Genomic DNA, 22,385 nt, shown 5'->3' with positions numbered 1-22,385 from the left:
TCTAGCAGTATATTTTCTCTTTTGAAGACACAAAGGAGCTTATAGTTATTCTTTTGTTTCTCTAATCTTAGAACAATTAAAATGCTTAAATTAGGAATAAGTAATTATTAGTTGTTTCATATTCAAGTTTGAAAATGTATTGCATTAAAAAAGGAAATTTCGGCCGGCTCTGTGGCTTAACAGGCTAATCCTCCGCCTTGTGGCGCTGGCACACCGGGTTCTAGTCCCAGTTGGGGCGCCGGATTCTATCCCGGTTGCCTCTCTTCCAGGCCAGCTCTCTGCTATGGCTCGGGAAGGCAGTGGAGGATGGCCCAAGTGCGTGGGCCCTGCACCCGCATGGGAGACCAGGAGAAGCACCTGGCTCCTGGCTTCAGATCAGCGAGGTGCGCCAACCGCAGCGGCCATTGGAGGGTGAACCAACGGCAAAAAGGAAGACCTTTTTCTCTGTGTCTCTCTCTCACTATCCACTCTGCCTGTCAAAAAAAAAAAAAAAAAAAAAAAAAAAATTTCCAAATGGTCAAAGGTAAAAACACCTGTATTCTCAATTCCAGAGGTCTACTAATGTTGCTACTGCTATAGTCTTCCAGAATTTATTGTTCCTATGAATACAGTGTAATTAAAATGCAGCCTGCTTTGTCTCTGCTAGAAGGGGTACACATAGTTTTCCTTTCATAAAAAAATATATTATATTGTAGTACTATATACCTGCTACTGTATCATGGACATCTTTATTAGCAATAATAGCTTACATTCATCTTTTTAAATTTTTGTGTTTGAGAGGAAGAGAAAGAGAGGGTTTCCCTCTGCTGGTTCACTCTCCAAAATGCCCACAGTGACCAGCAGGGCCAATGCCAGGAGCCAGGAATTCAGTGGAACCTCCCACATTGGTGGCAGAACCCCAGGAACTGGAGCCAGCATTTGATCCCAGGCACTCTGATAGAGGACACAGCCCCCGCCCGCCCCGCTTTTGAAAAAGATTTATTTATTTATTTATTTGAAAGAGTTACACAGAGAGAAGGAGAGATAGAGAGGTCTTCCATCGACTGCTTCACTCCCCAATTGGCTGCAATTGCTGGAGCTGCACCAGTCTGAAGGCAGGAGCCAGGAGCTTCCTCCAGGTCTTCCCACCTGGGTGCAGGGGCCCAAGGACTTGGACCATCTTCCACTGGTTTCCCAGGCCATAGCAGAGAGCTGGATTGGAAGTGGAGCCAGCTAGGACTCAAACCAGGGCCCATATGGGATGCCGGCACTGCATGCAGTGGCTTTATCCACTACGCCACAGTGCTGGCCCCAGGGTACAAAGTGTTAACCAACATCTGAACCGCTAGGCCAAACTCTCCTCCTGTGTCCTAAGTTCTTTAACACAGGCCAGGGTATCTCATGACTATCTAAAATCGGAAGTGTGCATTACATACTCGGGCAGCACTGAGCTGATGACGGAGAATCCTTTTTAAAAATACTAACACAGGAGTAATACAGGAGTGTATTCCTCTTTTGTATTTTTCTTTTAGTTCACCTGCTTATGATAGCCAAATTTTGTTTCTTTTCTTAAAAAAGATTTATTTATTTGGAAGGGAAAGAGAGATTTTTTTTTTGTCTGCTCTTTTACTTCCCAAATGGCCACAAAGGCTGGGCCCAGCTGAAGCCAGGAAGCTTTTTCTGGGTCTCCCACATGGGTGCAGGGACCTAAGGACTTGGGGCATCTTTCGCTACTTTCCCAGGTCATTAGCAGGGAGCTGGATTAAAACTGGAACAGCCAGGACTTGAACTGGCACTCATACGGGATGCTGACACTGCAGGTGGAGACCTAACCTTCTATGCCACAGCACCGGCTCCAGTCTGTTTCATTCTCATATAACCTTACATCCTTTAACGTTTGTGTATTTCTCTCACAGCCTTCATCAAAATCTAACAGAAATTTTAGTAATCATTTTTTTGTTTACTTTTTATTAAGATTTATTTTTTATTTATTTGAAAGACAGAGGTACAGGATGAGAGAGAGGTCTTCATCTGATGGTTCACTCCCCAGATGGCCCCAATGGCTGGAACTGCACCGATCTGAAGCCAGGAGCTTCTTCTGGGTCTCCCATGTGGGTGTAGGGGCCCAAGGTCTTGGGCCATCTTCTACTGCTTTCCTAGGCCAGAGCAGAGAGCTGGATTGGAAGAGGATCAGCGGGGACTAGAACCAGTGCCCATATGAGATGCTTCAGGCCAGGGTGTTAACCCGCTGTGCCACAGCACTGGCCCCAGTTTGTTTACTTTTTTTAAAAAAAATCATAAGTGATATTAGACTGAGGACTGAAAATTGCCTTTTAAATTAGATTTTTAGGGGCTGGTGCTGTGGTATAGTAAGGTTAAGCCTTTACCTACAGAGCCAGCATCCCATATGGGCACTGGTTCGAGTCACAGCTGTTCATTTCCTATCCAACTTCCTGGTAATGGCATGGGAAAGCAGCAGAGGCACCAATGCTTGGGCCCTTGCACCTGCATGGGAGACACGGAAGAAGCTACTGGTTCCTGGCTTTGGATCAGTCCAGCTGTGGCGGTGAGGCCATTTGGAGGATTATATCAGTGGGTAGAAGATCTCTCAGTCTCTGTCTTGCCCTTTCTCTCTGTAAGTCTGCCTTTCAAATAAAATAAATTAAAAAATAAGTTTTTAAAATAAAGAAAGTATATTGGGTAAAACATTGTTAAATAAGTGATACATAGAGGTAGCTCTAAGGATATGGCAGAAATCCTGGTGATTATATGCCAATAATTAAGTGTTGGAAAACACTAACGTTTGATATGTTTAAGTTACTTCTATTTTTGTCCTGTTATTAAAAAGCTACATTGACCATATGGATAGCAAAATGTTTTTTCATGGGCTTATTTTCTTCAGTATAAAGTAGTAGAGGTCCCAGAAATCCTACAAAGCAAGTGCATTAGGAACTGCATTTGTGTGTGTGTGTGTGCGTGTAATTTCCATGTAATCTAAAGTCTAATGATTGTACTCTCATCAAATAGTGAATGGGAGTTCTTATTTTCCATGATTCTGCCTGACTGTGGGATAATTTTCTTTGTTTCAGGAATGACATTTTCAATTCTAACCTCTTGAAATTTTAGTACTTTCTTTCAGAAATACCTAGTTTCTTTGGAATCTAATCATATTCTTTTGCAATCTAAACTTTATCCTTATTTTAAAGACTGTAACAATTGTTCTTATTTTATCATCATTTTTATTTAGAGACAGTTTGATCTTTTAAAGAAAGTACCCCCAAAGCTGCTTTTTTTTCACACAGTGGCAATAAAAGAAAATTATCTTTTGACAATAACGGCAATTTCTTTTTTCTGTAGCTTGCCCAGTTTCGACAAAGAAAAGCTCAGTCTGATGGGCAGAATCCTACCAAGAAGCAGAAAAAAAAGCGGAAGACCTTAAGCAGTAAACAGGATGTGTCAGCGTATGATGGCCTGAATGTCGACCAGACACAGAGTGAGGAGAAGCGCATGAACAGTTGTCAGGGAGCGGGACCCACGGGGACTCCTGAATCCACAGAGAGCCGAACTCTGCACAGTGGAGAGATAATCAAGGCCAAGCAGGTCTTCTCTGCTGAAGTGAGTGACCGTCCGGATTTGTAAACATGGTTGTTGTAAATGGAAAGCAGTTAGGATGACAGTAATCACGAGCACCCTCTGCGATTTCATTTCATGATTATTGTGTCTTTTTAAAAGTTTCATTGGTAACTATGTAGTCATGCCGAAAACATTCAGGAAGCTCTGGAAGAGTTTTGTGTGCTTAAATTCAACAAGCATTTGTTGAGTAACTGTGATACACCGAGGATTGAGCACCAGCTGTACAAAGATGAGTATGACAGGCTCTACCCTTTAAGGAAATCATTACCCAAGAGGCAGATGTGAAGATATGCAGTGTATTCTGATTGGAGCTATGTTTGCAGCCATGCACGTTGCACTCTGAAGTGTGGGGAAGTGCCCAAGCAAGCCTGTCAAATGCTATTCAGAAAGATGGTGAGGAAGGGATAAGAGAACTGAGCTTTGAAGTATGAGTTGAAGTTAGCTAGAGGCAAGGAAGTTGGGGAAGCAGTCTCTGTGCAGAACAAACAGCATTTGTAAAGGCAAGGAACAATGTGCTGTAATCCTGAAACTCTAGGTAGTTTGCTTGTAAGTGGTGGTAAGGATATTGTGGTGGTAATGGTGAGGGGTTGGAGGTTGCACTTGGCCTATGGTAGGTTCTCAGTGAATCTTAATTCCATGCTCAGTGATGTAATATTCCAAGATAAAAAGATGGAGGGCAGGTGTTTGGTGTAGTGGTTGGGGCTGCTTCAGATGCCTGCATCCCAAATAGGAATGCCTGGGTTCGAGTCCCAGCTCTGCTTCTGAACCCAGCTTTCTGCTAATGTGCATCCTAGGAGGCAGCAGGTGATGACGAAAGTACTTGGGTTCCTGACAACCATGTGAGAAACCCGGGTTGAATTTCAGGCTCCTGGCTTTGGTCTGGCCCAGCCTTAACTGTTTCAGGCATTTGGAGAGTGAAACAGCAGATTTCCCTCTGTCTTTATCCCTCACCCCTCAGTCTTGGGTTCTGTCTCTCTGCCTTTCAAAAAAGCTTTTTTTATTTGACAGAGTTATAGACAGAGAGAGAGAGAGATAGAAAGGTCTTCCTTCCATTGGTTCACTCCCCAAATGGCCACTACAGCTGGTGCTGCGCTGATCCCAAGCCAGGAGCCAGGTGCTTCCTCCTAGTCTCCCGTGCAGGTGCAAGGCCCAAGCCCTTGGGCCATCCTCCACTGCCCTCACAGGTCACAGGAGAGAGCTGGCCTGGAAGAGGAGCAACCGGGACTAGAACCCGTCACCCATATGGGATGCTGGCACTGCAAGGCGGAGGATTAACCAAGTGAGCCACGGCGCTGGCCCCTCAAATATATTTTTTAAAAAGTAAATAGAATTTGTTTAAAAAAATTCTGACAAATATATTTTAAAAAGGAAGAGGTAAGGGAGAAGCTAAGGGTAGATTGGATGACGGGGCCATTAACGACCAGGAATAGAGGATAGGTTACTTAGGTGGAAGACTATTGGACAGGTCAGAGGATGATCAGCATTTGGATTGTACCACAGCATATTTATGTGGAAACAGCAGGTTTTGGATACGTAGGGGTTTAAGCTTTGGGGAAGCCATGGAGATGTGCTGGCCATCCTTAGGGTGGGAAAGCTCATCTTGGAAGAGCAAAAATGCAATGTGAGAAGAATGGGATGGAACTTGGAGACGTAACTATGGGGTTTGTAGCAATTACTCATTCTTCAAATACAGGCATTTCTTGTTATCTGCTGTAGTTGTGTTCTATAGAATTAGCATGAGCAGTGAATTTGCGTATACTGAACCTTGGCTCTTAAAGAAAATGACAGGTTCCTGTGAGCCACTGGTCACCACGTTTTTGTCAAGCAGTTTATCCATAATCATCTTTGGTATGTATTTCTGTTCTATCCTTTATTTACTATATACTATTAGTGTGTTAACATTGAACACAGCCATCATCAGTGTACCTCATACTTAGCAAAGCTTATCTAGCATATAGTTTCTCACAAAGCACTTTGTAGCCTCCTGCTCTGAGGAGTACTTGAGAGTACGTCAGCTGGGGACCATTTTAAGTGGTGGAGCTTGGCAACAGAAAAGCACAAAAATGCCCTGGAAAGAACAGCAGGAGCATTACAGAGCTGAAACAGGAAAGCAGAGTGTTGCCTTGTTCTGTCTCAGCTAGAAATGCATGTGTTGGGTAACTGGAGCTTTTCACTGTCCTGCTTTTATCTGCAAATGATGCTGAGTGTGCTACAACTACTGATATGAGGGTTACTTATAAGTGTTATTGAGCAGGTGAATTTACAAGTACACGGTCTGTGAATAATGAGGATCAACTGCTTTCATATCAAATATGTGATTCACAAATGTTATCTTTCATTTTAAGTTTGTTTTCACTTTCTTGATTCTGTTCTTTGCACAAAGTTTTACATTTTGATGAAGTACAATTCACCTGTGTTTTTTCTTTAGTTGCTTGTGCTCTTGGTGTCAGATACTAAGACTACCATTGTCAAATTCAAGATTGTGAAGATGTACATCTAAGTTTTCTTTTATACTTATATTTCTTATATTTTGGCCTTTGATCCATTTTTCAGTTTTTATATGTGCTGTTAGTTAACCACTGCACGTGGATGTCTGGTGTCCCAGCCCTGTTTATTGAAAAGACAATTTTTCCCAGTAAATCGTCAATGACTGTAAAATTCAGGGTTCCTTTCCAGTCTCTCAGTTGTGTTCTGCAGATCTGTATGTTTCACCTTTGCAGGTAGACCCCAGGCTTGATTCCAGTGGTTTTCTAACATGTTTGTAATCAGTGAGTGTGAGTCTTCCAACCTTCTTCTTTTTCAGGATTGTGTTTGCTGCTCTGGGTTAGACAGAGTGAAAGGTCTTCCTTCTGTTGGTTCACCCCCCAAATGGCTGCTACGGCCAGCGTGCTGCGCCTATCTTAAGCCAGGAGCCAGGTGCTTCCTCCTGGTCTCCCATGCGGGTGCAGGGCCCAAGCACTTGGGCCATCCTCCACTGCCTTCCCGGACCACAGCAGAGAGCTGGACTAGAAGAAGGGCAACCGGGACAGAACTGGCGCCCCAACTGGGACTAGAACCCGGGGTGCCAGCGCCGCAGGCGGAGGATTAGCCTAGTGAGCCACGATGCCAGCCTCCATATAAGTTCTATGATAAGGTTTTCTTTCTCTCCATAAGAGATAGTAAGGAATTTTGACAGAGGTTGTGTTGAATCTGTAGTTGAGTACTGTCATTTTAACAATATTGTCTTCCAGTCTGAACACGGGATATCTTTTTTTCCATTTGTTTAGGTCTTTAATTTCTGATGATGTTATTTTTTAGTTTTCTACATGCAAAGCATTTGTTTGTTTAAGTTTATTCCTTAGCCGGCGCTGTGGCTTAACAGGCTAATCCTCCACCTTGCAGCGCCGGCACCCCAGGTTCTAGTCCCAGTTGGGGTGCCGGATTCTATCCCGGTTGCCCCTCTTCCAGGCCAGCTCTCTGCTATGGCCCGGGAAGGCAGTAGAGGATGGCCCAAGTCCTCGGGCCCTGCACCCGCATGGGAGACCAGGAGAAGCACCTGGCTCCTGGCTTCGGATCAGCGAAATGCGCCGACTGCAGCAGCCATTGGAGGGTGAACCAACGGCAAAGGAAGACCTTTCTCTCTGTCTCTCTCTCTCACTGTCCACTCTGCCTGTCAAAAAAAAAAAAAAAGTTTATTCCTAAGCAGTTTATTGCTCTTTTATCCCTAAACATGTTATCATTTTCTGTTGTTGTCATAAATTAAATTGTTTTTCATAACTTTATTTTCTGGTTGTTTATTAATTATACATAGAAATACAACTGATCTTGTATTCTTCATCTTTGCTGAATTCCTCCATTAGCTCTTTGTTTTTGCAAATTCTTTGGATTTTTTTCTAGATACAAGATTATGTCATCTGCAACTAGAAATACTTCTTCTTTCCCAATCTTCCTCTCTTTTATTCCTTTCTCTTGCCTAATTACCACGGCCAGAACTTCAGCAGAGTTTTGTAAAGAAGTGGTAAGAGTTAGGCCAGCATTGTGGCATAGCAGGTAAAGCTGCCACTCCCAACACCCGCATCCCATACAGTTGCCAGTTCGAGTCCCAGCTGCTACACTTCCAATCCAGCTCCCTGCTAATGACCTAAGAAAAGTAGCAGATGGCCCACATCCACATGGGAGATCCCGAAGAAGCTCCTGGCTCCTGGCTTCGGTCTGGCCCAGCCCTGGCTGCTGCGGCCATCTAGGGAGTGGAGTAGTGGGGGAAGATCCTCTCTCTCTCTCTCTTTCCCTGTCTCTCTCTGTAACTCTTTCAAGTAAATAAATAAATTAAAAAAAAAAAAAAGGTGATGAGAGCAGACATTCTTGCATTGTTTCTTCTGTCAGGGAAAGCCTTCATATTTTCACCATTCAGTGTTACATTAGCTGTTGGATTTTTTTTGTAGGTGCCCTTCATCAGATTGTCGAAGTTCCCTTTCTATGCCTGGTTCATTGAGTGTTTTTATCATATAGGAGTGTTGAACTTTTTTCAAGATTTGTTTATTTATTTGAAAGACTGAGTTACAGAGAGGCAGAGATAGAAAGAGTGAGCCATCTGCTGGTTCACTCCCAGATAGCTGCAATAGCCGGAACTGGGCCGATTGAAGCCAGGAGCTTCTTCCAGGTCTCCCATGAGGGTGCAAGGGTCCAAGGGCTTGGGCTGTCTTATACTGCTTCCCCAGGCCACAGCAGAGAGCTGGATTGGAAGAGGAGCAGCTGGGACACGAACTGGCACCTGTATGGGATGCCAGCACCGCAGACTGCAGCTTTACCTGCTATGCCACAGCACTGGCCCCTTACCCCTTTATTTTTAGTACCACACTTTCTAGTATACACTTAATGAATGATGGGGGGGCTGCATCATGAAAACATCTTAGATTTAAAAGAGGGCTTTGCCTCATGAGTCAGGACCACTGTTAGCAGGAATTTAGAGGAGAGGCGGGTTCAGTTCTGTTGCTGGCACAGTTACTGCTTCATGGAGAAGGAGACTTAGAACTTGGATTGCATGTTGAATACCACAGTTATGAGAACAGGGACAGTGACAGTATTGTTGAATGAATGGACCTTACTTTGACCAGTGCAGTGGTTTTAGATTCCCCAAGAGGGTGAAGAGGGGAGATAGTACTTTTGGAATCAGAAAATTTGGGTTTACTCCTTGACTTTTCCTACAACTTCTCAGCTGAGGGAAGCTTGGAAAAGCCACTCACTTCATACCCAAGTCCCACCTCTTGAAAGTGTTTTGAAAGCTGCAAATGTGTTATAGTAACATGAGTTGGTTTTTGATGTTTTTCAAGTTATTACTTTTGTTGGTGTGAAGATTTAATGACTCTTTTGAAGAAATTGAACTTTTCTGACAGTGATATGTTAGAACTTTAAAAGAAGTACAAGTATTACAGGAATCACATTTCATTTGTTTCTTTTGTCTTACAAATATTTTATGTATTGTATACAAGACCCTTTGTGATAGTACCTGTGATTCTTGCATATTAAAAAAAAAAAAAAAACAACTTAGTGGCCGGCGCTGCAGCTCACCTAGGCTAATCCTCTGCCTGCAGCGCCGGCACACCGGGTTCTAGTCCCGGTTGGGGTGCCAGTTCTGTCCTGGTTGCTCCTTTTCCAGTCCAGCTCTCTGCTGTGGCCCGGGAAGGCAGTGGAGGATGGCCCAAGTGCTTGGGCCCTGCACCCCATGGGAGACCAGGAGAAGCACCTGGCTCCTGGCTTCGGATCAGCACAGTGCCCCAGCCATAGCAGCCATTTGGGGGGGTGAACCAACGGAAGGAAGACCTCTCTGTCTGTCTCTCTCTCTCACTAACTCTGCCTGTCAAAAAAAAATACCTAGTGATAAGCTTAAAATGCATTATTTAGCCATTGTGTTTCATAATTACATGAAAGTTCTAAGGATTTGAATAATTTTCACTAATTTTTTAGTAAAATTTTTATGATACTTAGCAAAAAAAAAATAATAAATAATTTTAATTGATTTTTACTTTTGTTTTAGCCGGAGAGTGAAATTTCAACCACAGCAGATGATTATAGTTCAGAGGTAAGACAATTATATTATTTAAAATGCATAAATAAAATTGTTACTTTATATAATTAAAATTGTTGATTGTTGGTGCTTTATTTCTTATAACTTTTTTACTTCTGTAATTGTATAACATTGCATAACAATATAATGGAAATGACTAGAAAACCTGAAGATTAAGTTTTACTGATCATTAAGGTCTTAAAGCTATTTGAATAACTTAGTCTTTATTTAGATATAGACCTTATTTTAGTCTATGGGAAAGTGATACTGGGTGTCTGAGATACATTTCCATTGTCTGGTGTCCATATTTAGCACAATAAAAATTTTATAATCTAGGATATTTTGTTTGAGTAATGCTTTTTAAAAATGCTTGAGTTCTAGTTAATGGTATAAACATTAGTTTATTAGTGTTGCAATAGTGATTTATTTTAGGTGATCAAGGTTAGTATGTCGGCTGGCCACGTTAGAGAGCACCTTCTTTGTAGTGGTGGTTGTACGTGTCAGTTTGTTGCCTTTTTGTTACTCTTTTAGATATGATTGTCACTTCCAAAATTTGGCAACAGGGAAAAGTGTTCCTTACTCTGAACGGTTCAGCAGCTCAGTGTATTCCACAAGTCTCAATTTAGGGTAGCTTTCTAATAGGAAAAAAAAATCATGTCCTTACATAAACACATTACTATTTTAGATTGTTAATGGGGGCAAAACTTTGGCACTTGAGAAGTTTAATTCTTTCAAAGCTGGGAATATACTTTCCAGTAATCTGGTCAAGGGAATAATTAGCCAGTGTTAAATAAGTTGATACTGATTTAGACGGTGTGACATTGTCCCTAAGGGACAGAATCGCCATTTGTAATTCAGAGTCTGCTCTGTGACTTCAAATTTGCAGCTCATCTATGACAACACCTTTTCTAAATGCCTTCTTACAGCTTGTCTGTCTTGTTTGAAAGTCGCAGATGCTTTGACATTTGAACTTTTATCTTATGCGGCAACTAGAAAAGCCACAAGTACATTTTTCTCTTTACATTAAAATGAAAAAAAAATTTTTTTACATGCCAGTTAGTTATAAATTAGACCATTCCGTACATGTGATGACATTTGGTTAATTTTTCTTACATTGGATAATAGAGCAAAAATTAATTTTATTGTAGATTCAAAAAACTAAAGATATCAAACGATGGTAATTTTCAGGTACTTTTTATGAAAATAAATAGGAAATTCTTAGTACAATGAGACTTTTTTTTTTTTTAAGATTTATTTATTTATTTTGAAAGGCAGAGTTACAGAGAGGCAGAGGCAGAGGGAGGGGGAGAGAGAGAGAGAGGCCTTTCATCTCCTGGTTCACTCCCCAGATGGTCACAACGGCTGGAGCTGTGCCGATCTGAAGCCAGGAGCCAGGAGCTTCCTCCGGGTCTCCCACATGGGTGTAGGGGCCCAAGGACGTGGGCCATCTTCTACTGCTTTCCCTGGCCATAGCAGAGAGCTGGATAGGAAGTGAAACAGCCAGGACTCGAACCAGTGCCCATATTGGATACTGACACTGTAGGCAGCAGCTTTACCTGCTACACCACAGCGCTGGCCCCAAGACATTGTTTGTCTGCATTTTTAAAATTAAAAAATTGATGGGGATTATATGGTCTACAAAAATAAATTGAAATTATATGTCTAATATCTGGTATATATGTGATGTGTTCAAAGTAAGGTGCAAATGAGTTTTATTTATTTATTTTTAAATTGTAGCTCCCATACATGGGAGAACATGTAATATTTGTCTTTCTGTGTCAGGCTCATTTAACTCAGTCCTCCATTTGCATCCATTTTTATACAAATGATAACATTTCATTCTGTTTTATAGCTAAATATCCCATTGTGAATATGTACCACATTTTGGCGATTGTGAACAGTGCTGCTCTAAACATGGTGGTGCAGGTATCTCTTTGCAATGTGTTTGTGTCTTTTGGGTATATACCCAGCAGTGGATTGCTGGATTGTATGGCAATCTATTTGTAGTTTTTGAAGAAGTATCCACACTGTTTTCCACAGTGACTGCACTAATTTACAATCCTATCAGCAGCATATAAGTGTTCCCCTTTCTCCACATCCTTGTTACACTCTGTGTTTTGGATTTTAGCCATTCTGAAAGGGGTAAGGTGATATCTCACTGTGGTTTTGATTTGTACCTCCCTAATAGCTAGTGATACTGACATTGTTTCATATATTTGTTGGCCATTTGAATTTCTTTTTTTGAGAACTGTCTGTTGAGATCTTTTACCCATATTTTCACTGGATTGGTTGGTGGTTGTTGTTGTGTTTTGAGTGGCTGTTAAATTCTGGATATTAATCCTTTCTTGGATAAATAGCTTGAAAATTTCTTTTTCCCATTCTGTTGGATTTCTTTTCATTGTGTTAATCATTTCTTACCCATCTTGAGTTCTTGTGTATTTTGGAAGATTGATTGGTTTATTTTGAAAAGTAGTTACAGAAACAGAGAGAGAGAGAGAGAGAGGGAGGGAGAGAGAGACACACAGACAGACAGAGACAGACTGAGACTCTGTCTGCTGGTTCACTCCCCAGCTGGCTGCAAAGGCTGGAGCTGGACAGACTGGAGCCAGGAGCCTCACCCAGGTCTCTCACAAGGTAGCTGGGTTTCAACCACTTAGGCCAACCTCTGCTGCTTTCCCAGAGGCATTAGCAGGGAGCTATATCTAAGTGGAACATCTGCGACTTCAGCTGGCTCCCATATGGTATGCTGGTGTCAGAGTCAGCAGCTTAACTCCATGCCACAACGCTAGCCCCTTGAGTTGACTTTTGTATACAGTGAGAGGTGTGGGTCTCATTTTATTCCTCTGCCTATACATATCCAATTTTGCCAGCAGTTTATTAAAGCGATTATCTTCATTCCACTTTGGTCAAAAATCCCTTAGCTAGCTGTACTCAGATGTATTTGTTGGTGCTCTGTTCCATTCCATTGATGTATATATTGATTTTCATGCCAGTACCATGCTGTTTTAATTACTAGAATTTTGTAGTATGCTTTGAAGCCAGGTATTGTGATTTCCCCCCAGCTTGATTTTTCTTGTTCAGGATCACTTTGGCTATTGTGGGTGTTTTATGATTCCATATTTTTTTTAAAGATTTATTTATTTTATTTGAAAGTCAGAGTTAGAGAGAGGAGAGGCAGAGAGAGAGAGAGATCTTCCATCCGATGGTTCACTCTCCAATTGGCCACAATGGCCGGAGCTGTGCCTATCCAAAGGCAGGAGCCAGGAGCTTCTTCCGGGTCTCCCACACGGGTGCAGGGGCCCAAGGACTTGGGCCATCCTCCACTGCTTTCTCAGGCCATAGCAGAGAGCTGGATCGGAAGTAGAGCAGCCAGGTCTCGAACTGGCACCCATATGGGATGCAGGCACATCAGGCCAGGGCCTCAACTCACTGTGCCACAGCGCCGGCCCCCATGATTCCATATTAATTTTAGAATTGCTTTTCCTAGTTCTGTAACGAATGTCATTGGTATTTTGATAGGAATTGCATTGAATCTGTAGATTGCTTTAGGTAGTATACACATTTTCATGATGGTGATTCTTCCGCTCTATGAACAAGAAATAGCCTTCCATTTTTCTGTTTGTGTCCTTGATCATTTATTTCATCGGTGTTTGATAATTTTCATTGTAGAGAACTTTCACTTCTTTGGTTCAATTTATTCATCTAGACTTGATTTTTTTGTGGCTATTATGAATGAGATTTCTTTGTTGCTTTTTCTTTCAGTGAGTTCATCATTAGCGTTTAAAAAGGCTACTGTTTTTTATATGTGTATTTTGTAATCCACAACTTTATTGAATCAGCTTATCAATTCTAACAGCTTTTTGGTGGAATGTTTAGGCTTTTCCATGTGTAACATGTCATCTGAAAACATGGATAATTTTAGTTTCTCTTTCCTGATTTTGATGCCCTTTATTTCTTTCTCCTCCATAATTGCTCTTGTTAGAACTTCCAGTGCTATCTGGAATTGCATACGAGTGGTGAAAGTGGGCATCCTTGTCTTGCTCCAGATTCGAGGGGAAGTGCTTTCAGGTGTTACTTGTTCAGCATGATATTAGCTATTGAATTGTCATATATAGCCTTTATAATTTTGAGGTATGTTCCTTCTGTAGCTAACTTGTACAAGTTTGTTTTTTTTTTTTTTTTTTTTTTACCATGAAGGAGCGTTGAATGTTATCAAATGCTCTCTCTGCATCTATTGAAATGACCTTATGGGCTTTTTTCTTCATTCTGTTGATGTGATTATGGTATTTATTGATTTGTGAACGTTGAACCACCTTCGTATTACAGGGATAAATCCCTCTTGATTGTGATAATAATCTTTTTGATGTGGTTTTGGATTATAAATGATATTTTAATGTAAGTACTACAGAAAAAAATATTTTTAAGATTGAGTTATTTATTTGAAAGAGTTACACAGAAAGAGAAGGAGAGGCAGAGAAAGATCTTTGATCTGCTGATTCCCTCTCCATTTTGCCTCCATGGGCCGGAGCTGTGCCGATCTGAAGCCAGGAGCCAGAAGCTTCCTCCAGGTCTCCCACACAGGTGCAGGGGCCCAAGGACTTGGGCCATCCTCCACTGCTTTCCCAGGCCATAGCAGAGAGCAAGATCAGAGGTGGAGCAGCCAGGACTCAAACCGGCACCCAAATGGGAAATCGGAGTTGGCGGCTTTACCTCCTATGCCACAGCACCGGCCCCAAAGAAGAATTTTAAAACAGTACTTATCATACTTGTTGACTATAGCTCACAATAAAAGATACATTTTATATATTCATGTGTAATTTCATGTATATGAATGTACAGTTACATATATGTGTTGTATACATAGGTAATTGTACATTAAGATACATGCATATACATACTTTTTTTTTCAAAGTTCAAGAAAGATGGTTGCTCTTTTTTTTTTTTTTTTTTAAGATTTACTTATTTATTTGAAAGGCAGAGTTAGAAGCAGAGAGAGAGAGAGAGAGATTGATTTTTCCATCCACTGGCTCACTCCCTAAATGGCTGCAATGGCTGGAGCTGGGCTGATCCAAAGCCAGGAGTTTCCTCTGGATCTCCCATGTAGGTGCAGCGGCCCAAGGACTTGGGCCATCTTCCACTGCTTTCCTAGGCATATTATCAGGGAGCTGGATAGGAAGTGGAGCAGCTGGGACCTAAACAGGTGCCCATATGGGATGCTGGCACTGAAGGCAGTGGCTTTATCCTCTATGCCACAGCACCAGCCCCTAGGTGCTTGCTCCTAAAATACGATGTATCTAGGGATTTTTTTTCTTTTTATTGCAGACCACAAAAACTAAATGGCCTTATACTTCAGGAAAAACAGTGACTTAGAAGATTATATTGAAAAAAGAGAATTACGGGGGTTGTTGCTGTGGCGCAGTAGTAGGTTAATCCTCTGCCTGCTGTGCTGACATCCCATATGGGCACTGGTTCAAGTCCCAGCTGCTCTTCTTCCAATCCAGCTCTCTGCTATGGCCTAGGAAAGCAGTAGAGGATGACCCAAGTCTTTGGGAGGCTCAGAGGAGACTCCTGGCTCCTGGCTTCTGGCTTTGGATTAGCCCAGCTCTGACCATTGTGACCATTTGGGGAGTGAAACAGCGGATGGAAGACCTCTCTCTCTGTCCCTCTCAGTGTCTGTAACTCTGCCTGTTAAATTAATAAATCTTTTTTAAAAATTACGAAATAATTTTTAACAGATTTGACCTGACTTGGGTAATATAATATTATACAAGTTGCATCTGGATCTACATGATTATACTTTGAGAAACTCACACTATGCACAGTCCTGCTTTGCATAATGGCATTCTGGTCCATGATAGTGTCCTGCATGACTGTATCATACAGTGCTGTCATATCTGTTTTCGTTTGTATAAGCACACTCTATGATTTTCACACAACAGTGAAATCACCAAATGGCACATTTATCAGAACAAATCACCAAGTCAAGTGAGACATGACTGTATTCACTATGTCTGTAGGAAATATAGAAGAAAAATTGGTAGTTTGTGGCAGTTGAATGATGTCGCTTCAAGATTGCTGATAAGGTTACTAGTTGGTCTCTGATGCTCTTGGCTAGTTTAGGAGCTTTAGCAGTTCTGTTCAGTGGTATTAAACTAGCTTGGCTGAACTAGAATTTCAAGGGACTAAGCCATAGTCACACTTTCAGGAGGCAAAAGAATCTCTTAGGATAAAATATATACTGCAAGGAATAAATCTCACTCTGTAATGCTTTCTGTACTGGAACTCTCGGGGCCACCCCTACCTCCCGTGCCAAATGAAATGCAGCTTCAGTACAAATGCCAGATTTGCAAAATTAATGATCCTGACTTGTCTGGTTTGCATTGGAATATTCTAAAATTTCAAAAATCATGTAGTTTAAATCACAAGCCACATAAGATAAGTATCAGAGGTCTGTAACAAATTTATAGGAAAGGTATATTATGAAAAACACATGCATGGATTTCAGGGTTTTTTTCAGCAGCAGTAGAATAAACTTTTTATTTTTTAATTCTGGTTTTCCATGAACTTTTTGGAGTCTTCTTTCTGTCTGAATATCACTATCATTTTTCTTGTATGAAGGGAAGTAAGGTGATAAAATTGATCAGGGACTTTGGAACCAAAAACTTCTATGTTCAAATTTAAGCTTCTTGGGGCCAGCGCTGTGGCATAGCAGGTGTAGCTGCCACCTACATTCTCAGCATCCCAAATGGGCACCGGTTGGAGTCCCGGCTGCTCAACTTCAGATCCAGCTCTCTGCTATGGCCTGGGAAGGCAGTGGAAGATAGCCCAAGTTCTTGGGCCCCTGCATCTGTGTGGGAGACCTGGCGGAAGCTCTTGGCTTTGGATCGGCTCAGGTCCAGCTGTTGAGGCCATTTGGGGAGTGAACCAGCAGATGAAAGACCTCTCTCTTTCTGCCTCTGCCTCTCTATAACTCTGCCTTTCAAATAAATAAATAAACCTTTTAAAAACAAATTTAAACTTCTCGTCTGAGATATATAAACTTGGACACATAAACTCCTTATCTGTAAAACGTGGGTTAGTAATATTTACTTCCCAGGATACTGGTCTCAGTTTTAACTTGAGAATATTTAGTGCAATGTTTGGCATATAGCAGATATTCAGCAAAGCTTAGTTATTGATCTCCACTAGAAATGTTCTTTTCTTCACAATATGTTTATCCAAAACAAGTTGTGAGGATGCCTTGAACAGATTATTCTCAGAAGAATTTCAGATTCTAATAGTATATTTAACTAGAATTTAATTTGGAATTATGTGTATGTAGGTATGGTGTGTGTGCAATTTTTTTTACTTCTGTGGCTAGTGTACTTGAGGATTGAAACATGAGTTCCATCCTAGAATGAATTAGTGAAATAATTTTATTCCAAATCTTTTCTGCATAAATATATATTCTATTACATACACTAGAGAAAAAAAAGGCTAGGAAAAAAATGCCCTAAATTTATATGCAGTCATCTCCATTCCTTGATGAATGTGCATTTCATGTCTAGAGTGCCATATTTATGTGAATTATTTTTTACACCCTTTGAACTAGATTATTTTGAGAAAGTTGATGATGTTATGGACATTATAGAGACAAGTCATGGAAATAAATTTGCTTTGCTGTATATAGAAAGGTGAAATAGTAAGACATATTCTCATTCTGGATTTCATGTGGTTAACTTTGTACTTCTTAAGTTGCTTGTATGATTCATGGCATTTGTGAAATGTCTTGCTGAAGCTGGAGACAGCTTGTAACCATAAAGTACAGTGGAACTCAGTCCAGGTCTCCCGCGTGGATAATAGGCATTAGCAAGAAGCTGGAGCAGAAGCAGAGTAGTTGAGACCCGAATCAGGCATTCTGGTGTGTGGGATGAGGGTGTCCCAAGTGGAGTCAAACACTGTGCCAAACAACTTTGAATGAATAATCCTAACCTTGATGGTTACTTGGCCAACTTCATGAGTCAGCTGAACTTTTATGAATCATTAGATTCTTATTTTTTATTAAAACATCTGTCACTGTTTTTGAATATGTTTCCAAATTAAGTATAATCATAAAATCTTATGACTTATTCATGAATAAGTCATGAATAAAGAATGAGTTATTATTTGTGTGTGATTAAAGATTTACTTATTATTTGAAAGGCAGAGTTAATAGAAGCAGAGGCAGGCAGGGCCGGGGAGGTCTTCCATCTGCTGGTTCACTCCTCAAATGGCCGTAACAACCAGAGCTGGGCCGATCCAAAGCCAGGAGCCAGGTCTCACACGTGGGTGCAGGGGCCCAAGGACTTGGGCCATCTTCTACTGCTTTCCCAGGGGCCATAGCAGAGAGCTGGACAGGAAGTAGAGGGGCTGAGACATGAACCAGCACCCATATAGGATGCCAGCACTGCAGGCTGTGGCTTTACCCGCTACGCCACATTGCCAGCAATAATTAGTTATTCTTTAACATTTTTAAAGTAATGGCCACTGAAAGGATGAGATTTTGTGTGAGGACCATTTTATAGTTACGAAATGAAAATTCTCTTTCTTCTGATCAGCGTGTTAGGATACTTACCTCCACAAAAGTTTTAAGTTTAAAATGTACCTTACCTGTAGTTTTGCAGATCTTCAAGACTTCAGACTGAGTAAATCTGTGAATCAGAAAACATACAAGTATTAACACAGGCTGAAGGCTGAATAACTGTGACCTTGAGGAAGTTGACTGACCTTTTTCAGTTGAAGGAGTCTTATTAATCTGAACTTTATTTTTCAGATTACTGACTTTCATGTTAAGGCTACCAAGTGTAATGTTGGAAGGCTAATGTTAGACGAGCTTAATACTCTACCCGTTAATTATCAATAAAATAATTACATTAAAATAATGCTGACTGTTAATGCTTGTTAATATTCTGTTGTGTGTTCCTATTCTAACTTTGGAATATAGTCTGTTTTAGCTTATTTCTGGTGAATAATTAATTGCCTATTTCTATGATGTATACATTTTAAATTTATTAATATTGACAAGGTTTTTACATTTATTATAATTATAATTAAGTTTTGAAAAATAGTCATGTAGTAGTTTAAGAAGTCGTTAAAATATAAAATTTAACTGATTTGGGAAAAAATTAAACTGAACATTGGCTACATAAGATTATACAATGAATTATTGTAAGTAGATAACTAATTTATGTAATACTGATAACATTGTCCCTTAAATAACTGTTACTTAATATATTTGAAGATATTCATAATTTTATCATGCTATAGTAGACAGTTATCAGAATGCTTCATTTCAGAATCAAGAGAAGCTAATTGAAATTTAGAATATTTAATTTGAAACAGTGCAAATGAGTTGATATTAATAATCTTGATTGAATCAGTACTCTTACCTTCTAATAGTTTTCATTAATTACAACATTATGTTATCAAAAAAGTTAATTATTTTTGCTGTAGTTTAATTTTTCAGAAATTATCCTTAATATAAAAGCAAAGGAGTAAAACTGATGGAGAACTCTTATTTAGGACTTTTACATCCCAACCTGTGTGGCCCAGAACAATTTAATCCTCACTCTAGAATAATCTGTCTGCCATATTTCAGCAGTGTGAGTTTCATTATGTGGATTCTCTTACCATAGAATTGCAAATGGTTACCAGATGGACGAGGATGAAGTTGATTTTTGTACCATTAGGGTAAAAGAGGGGAATATATATATATATGTATATTTATATATATATTTATGGAAAGGCAGAGTTATAGAGAGTGAGATCTTCCATCTTTTGGTTTTCTCTCCAGTTGGCTGAAAAGGCCAGGGATGGGCCAGGCCAAAGCCAGCAGCCAGGAGCTTCTTCCAGGTCTCCCACGTGGGTGCAGGGGCCCAAATACTTAGGCCATCTTCCACTGCTTTCCCAGGCGTGTTAGCAGGGAGCTAGATCCTAAGAGGAACAGCCAGGACTCAAACCTGTGCCCATATGGGTTGCAGACGTTGCAGGCAGCGACTTAACTTTTGTGTGAAAACACTGGACCCCAAGGAGGGACTATCAAATGACTTATCCTGTCACCCTTCTTCCTCCCACCAAGCCCATCTGAGGCAGAGCTGGGCAGGATGGAGGGCAGGGTTGGCAAGCCCATCAGCAGAGCTGCCCCAGGGGAAAATGTTCCTCCTCTCTTCCCCTACCCCTCGAAATGTGTATTAGTAAATGATTTTACTTGGAAATGAGTAGGCTTAATCAGCAAACAGTGACTTTTAAGGAAGCATTTTATAGAAGAGGGCCTAGTTATCCTTGTGAAAATCAAGCAGAACTTAGAACTTTAGTTCACTTATAGTTCTGTGTCTTGCATTGTAAGCACTCAGATGTTTGAGAAATGATTATCATTTGAAATGATCATTATGTCTGCTAGTTAAATTTCACCATGTATCTGTTCTGCCTAGCCTTAGAAGACACATGCATTCACTTAGCTAAATGAAATTCTAAGATCATAACATATCAGGAAATTATTTTTATACAGGTAAATGGTTGCAGTTTTGTGGTGAGAACAGGAATGCCTACAGATTTATTAAGGGTACAGTATTTAAAACTACTCGTGTTACTAATGTTTTGTATACTTGAAAACATCTGGCTTACTAACAAAGCTTTTTCTTGCATGTACTTCTTTCTCTGTGTGATTTCTAAATGCTTTTAATAAATATTTATAAAACAAAGCTGTTTTTGCCCTTTATTATAAAACTCAGTTGTAACAGAATATGCAGACACCCTGTTAATGCTCTAGAGGTATAAGTCACATCAGCAACGACGGAGGTTGCGGTGCCAGTAAACTTCCTGGTGATGAGTGATGTTTTTAAGTGGACTTGACTTTCAATATTTGAATCTTTCTCCCTGAGGAATGTTGCTAGTATTAAATTATTAAAAATCTTGGGTCAATTTAGGAAGAAGAATTCGGTGTTGATGATTCTTACTCTGAGCAAGGAGCACAGTATAGTCAGACCCACCTAGAGATGATGGAAAGTGAACTGACTGGGAAGCAGCAAGAGATTGAAGAGCTAAGCAGAGAACTGGAAGAACTGAGGGCCACCTACGGGACTGAAGGACTGCAGCAGGTTTGACTGCCTTCTGCGCTGTTTGATTTGCTGTCGTAAAAAGAAGCCCGAAGTTCGAATAGTACACTGTTTGAAGTTTGAAATGTACACTCTTTACTGATGGTGCTCTTCAAGGGTAACTTAAATTGTCGCATAATTTTTGTCCTTATTCATAGCATAAACAGCCCTTTTTTTTTTTTTTAAGATTTTATTTATTTAAGAGTAGAGTTACAGATAGAGGGAGAGACAGAGAGAAAGGTCTTCTATCTGCTGGTTCACTCCCCAAATGGCCTCAACAGCTGGACCTGAGCCGATCCAAAGCCAGGAGCTTCTTCCAGGTCTCCCACACAGGTGCAGGGGCCCAAGCACTTGGTCCATCTTCTACTGCTTTCCTAGGCCATAGCAGAGAGCTGGATCAGAAGTTGAGCAGCTGGGAACCGGTGCCCATTTGGGATGCCATTGCTGCGGGTGGAGGCTTAGTCCACTACACCACAGCACCAGCCCCAGCAGCCCTATTTAAAATTAGGATTCCAGGACCAGCGTTATGGCAAAGCAGGTAAAGCTGCTGCCTGTCACCAGCATCACCTGTGGGTGCTGGTTCATATCCTGGCTGCTCCACTTCCAGTCCAACTCCTTGCTACTGGCCTGGGAAGGCTGCAGAAGATGACCCAAGTGCTTGGTCCTCTAAACCCACAGGGGAGAACTGGAAAAAGCTCTTGGCTTTGGAGCAGCCCAGCTCTGGCCATTGCAGCCATTTGGGGAGAGAACTACTAGATAGAAGATACCTCTCTGTCTCTGTATCCTTGGCCTTTCAAATAAATAAATCTTTAAAAAAAAAAAAAACAACTAGGATTTCATTAACAGGGCTAAAATAATGTAGGTTCGTTTATTTAACTTTTCAAGATGTGAGGCTGCCTCAAAATACTATGACTTAAACCCGTTAAGTATGTCAGTGAGTCCTTGCAGGTAACCTTACATGACTAGAGTGACATCTGTTGTCCATTGCAGTCAGTTATGAAAACATGAAATAAGACATTGAAGAAGATAGCAGAATACATTCAATTTCATCCTCTAGCAACAAGCTGGGACTGGTCGTATGTGTGATGGAGTGGCCTCTGAACGGGTTGGGGGCCTCCCTAAATACAAGGGCACTTGTCCTTCCAATAGGAGATATATTTAAAAGCCAGGCCAAATGTACCTTTTTCTGTAGTTTGGATAAAATTTTTCAAAGTTAATTTGTGTTTTGAATCTCATATTTCTAAGACCAGTTACCTTTAACAGTCATCAATTTTGTTTAGAAAGTAACTTTAGTGCTTATTGTTTTCACTGGTTTCCTTTAGTTACAAGAATTCGAAGCTGCCATTAAACAAAGAGATGGCATCATCACCCAGCTTACTGCCAATTTACAGCAGGCAAGAAGAGAAAAAGATGAGACAATGAGAGAATTTTTAGAGTTGACAGAACAAAGCCAAAAATTACAGATTCAATTCCAGCATGTAAGTATTTCTAATAGGATTAAATGCACTCATTTTTTAGTAATGAACTTTTTAAAAGCTTCACTTTCCCAAAAAAAAAAATCTAAATTCATTTTAAAGCCACTTTTTATTATATCATAACCAAACTGTGAATATGTTTTC

The 22,385-nt window shown here is 40.7% G+C and overlaps 1 protein-coding gene across 3 annotated transcripts in view; it reads left to right on the top strand.

Annotated features, from left to right (window-relative positions):
* Positions 1 to 22,385, top strand: part of AKAP9 (A-kinase anchoring protein 9) — a 160,181-nt gene that overhangs the window by 22,753 nt on the left and 115,043 nt on the right. For 2 of the 3 annotated variants that reach the window (XM_062179109.1, XM_062179111.1), the window contains exons 2-6: positions 3,337 to 3,594; positions 9,626 to 9,670; positions 20,181 to 20,234; positions 20,599 to 20,769; positions 22,089 to 22,244. In XM_062179109.1, the coding sequence (XP_062035093.1) occupies positions 3,337 to 3,594; positions 9,626 to 9,670; positions 20,181 to 20,234; positions 20,599 to 20,769; positions 22,089 to 22,244 (684 nt within the window). The remainder of the gene's footprint in view (positions 1 to 3,336; positions 3,595 to 9,625; positions 9,671 to 20,180; positions 20,235 to 20,598; positions 20,770 to 22,088; positions 22,245 to 22,385) is intronic. The other variant, XM_062179110.1, reaches the window with a different exon arrangement.

This window comes from Lepus europaeus, chromosome 20, assembly GCF_033115175.1.
Source record: "Lepus europaeus isolate LE1 chromosome 20, mLepTim1.pri, whole genome shotgun sequence".
NCBI lineage: Eukaryota > Metazoa > Chordata > Mammalia > Lagomorpha > Leporidae > Lepus > Lepus europaeus.
This window is presented reverse-complemented; position numbering and strand designations above follow the sequence as displayed.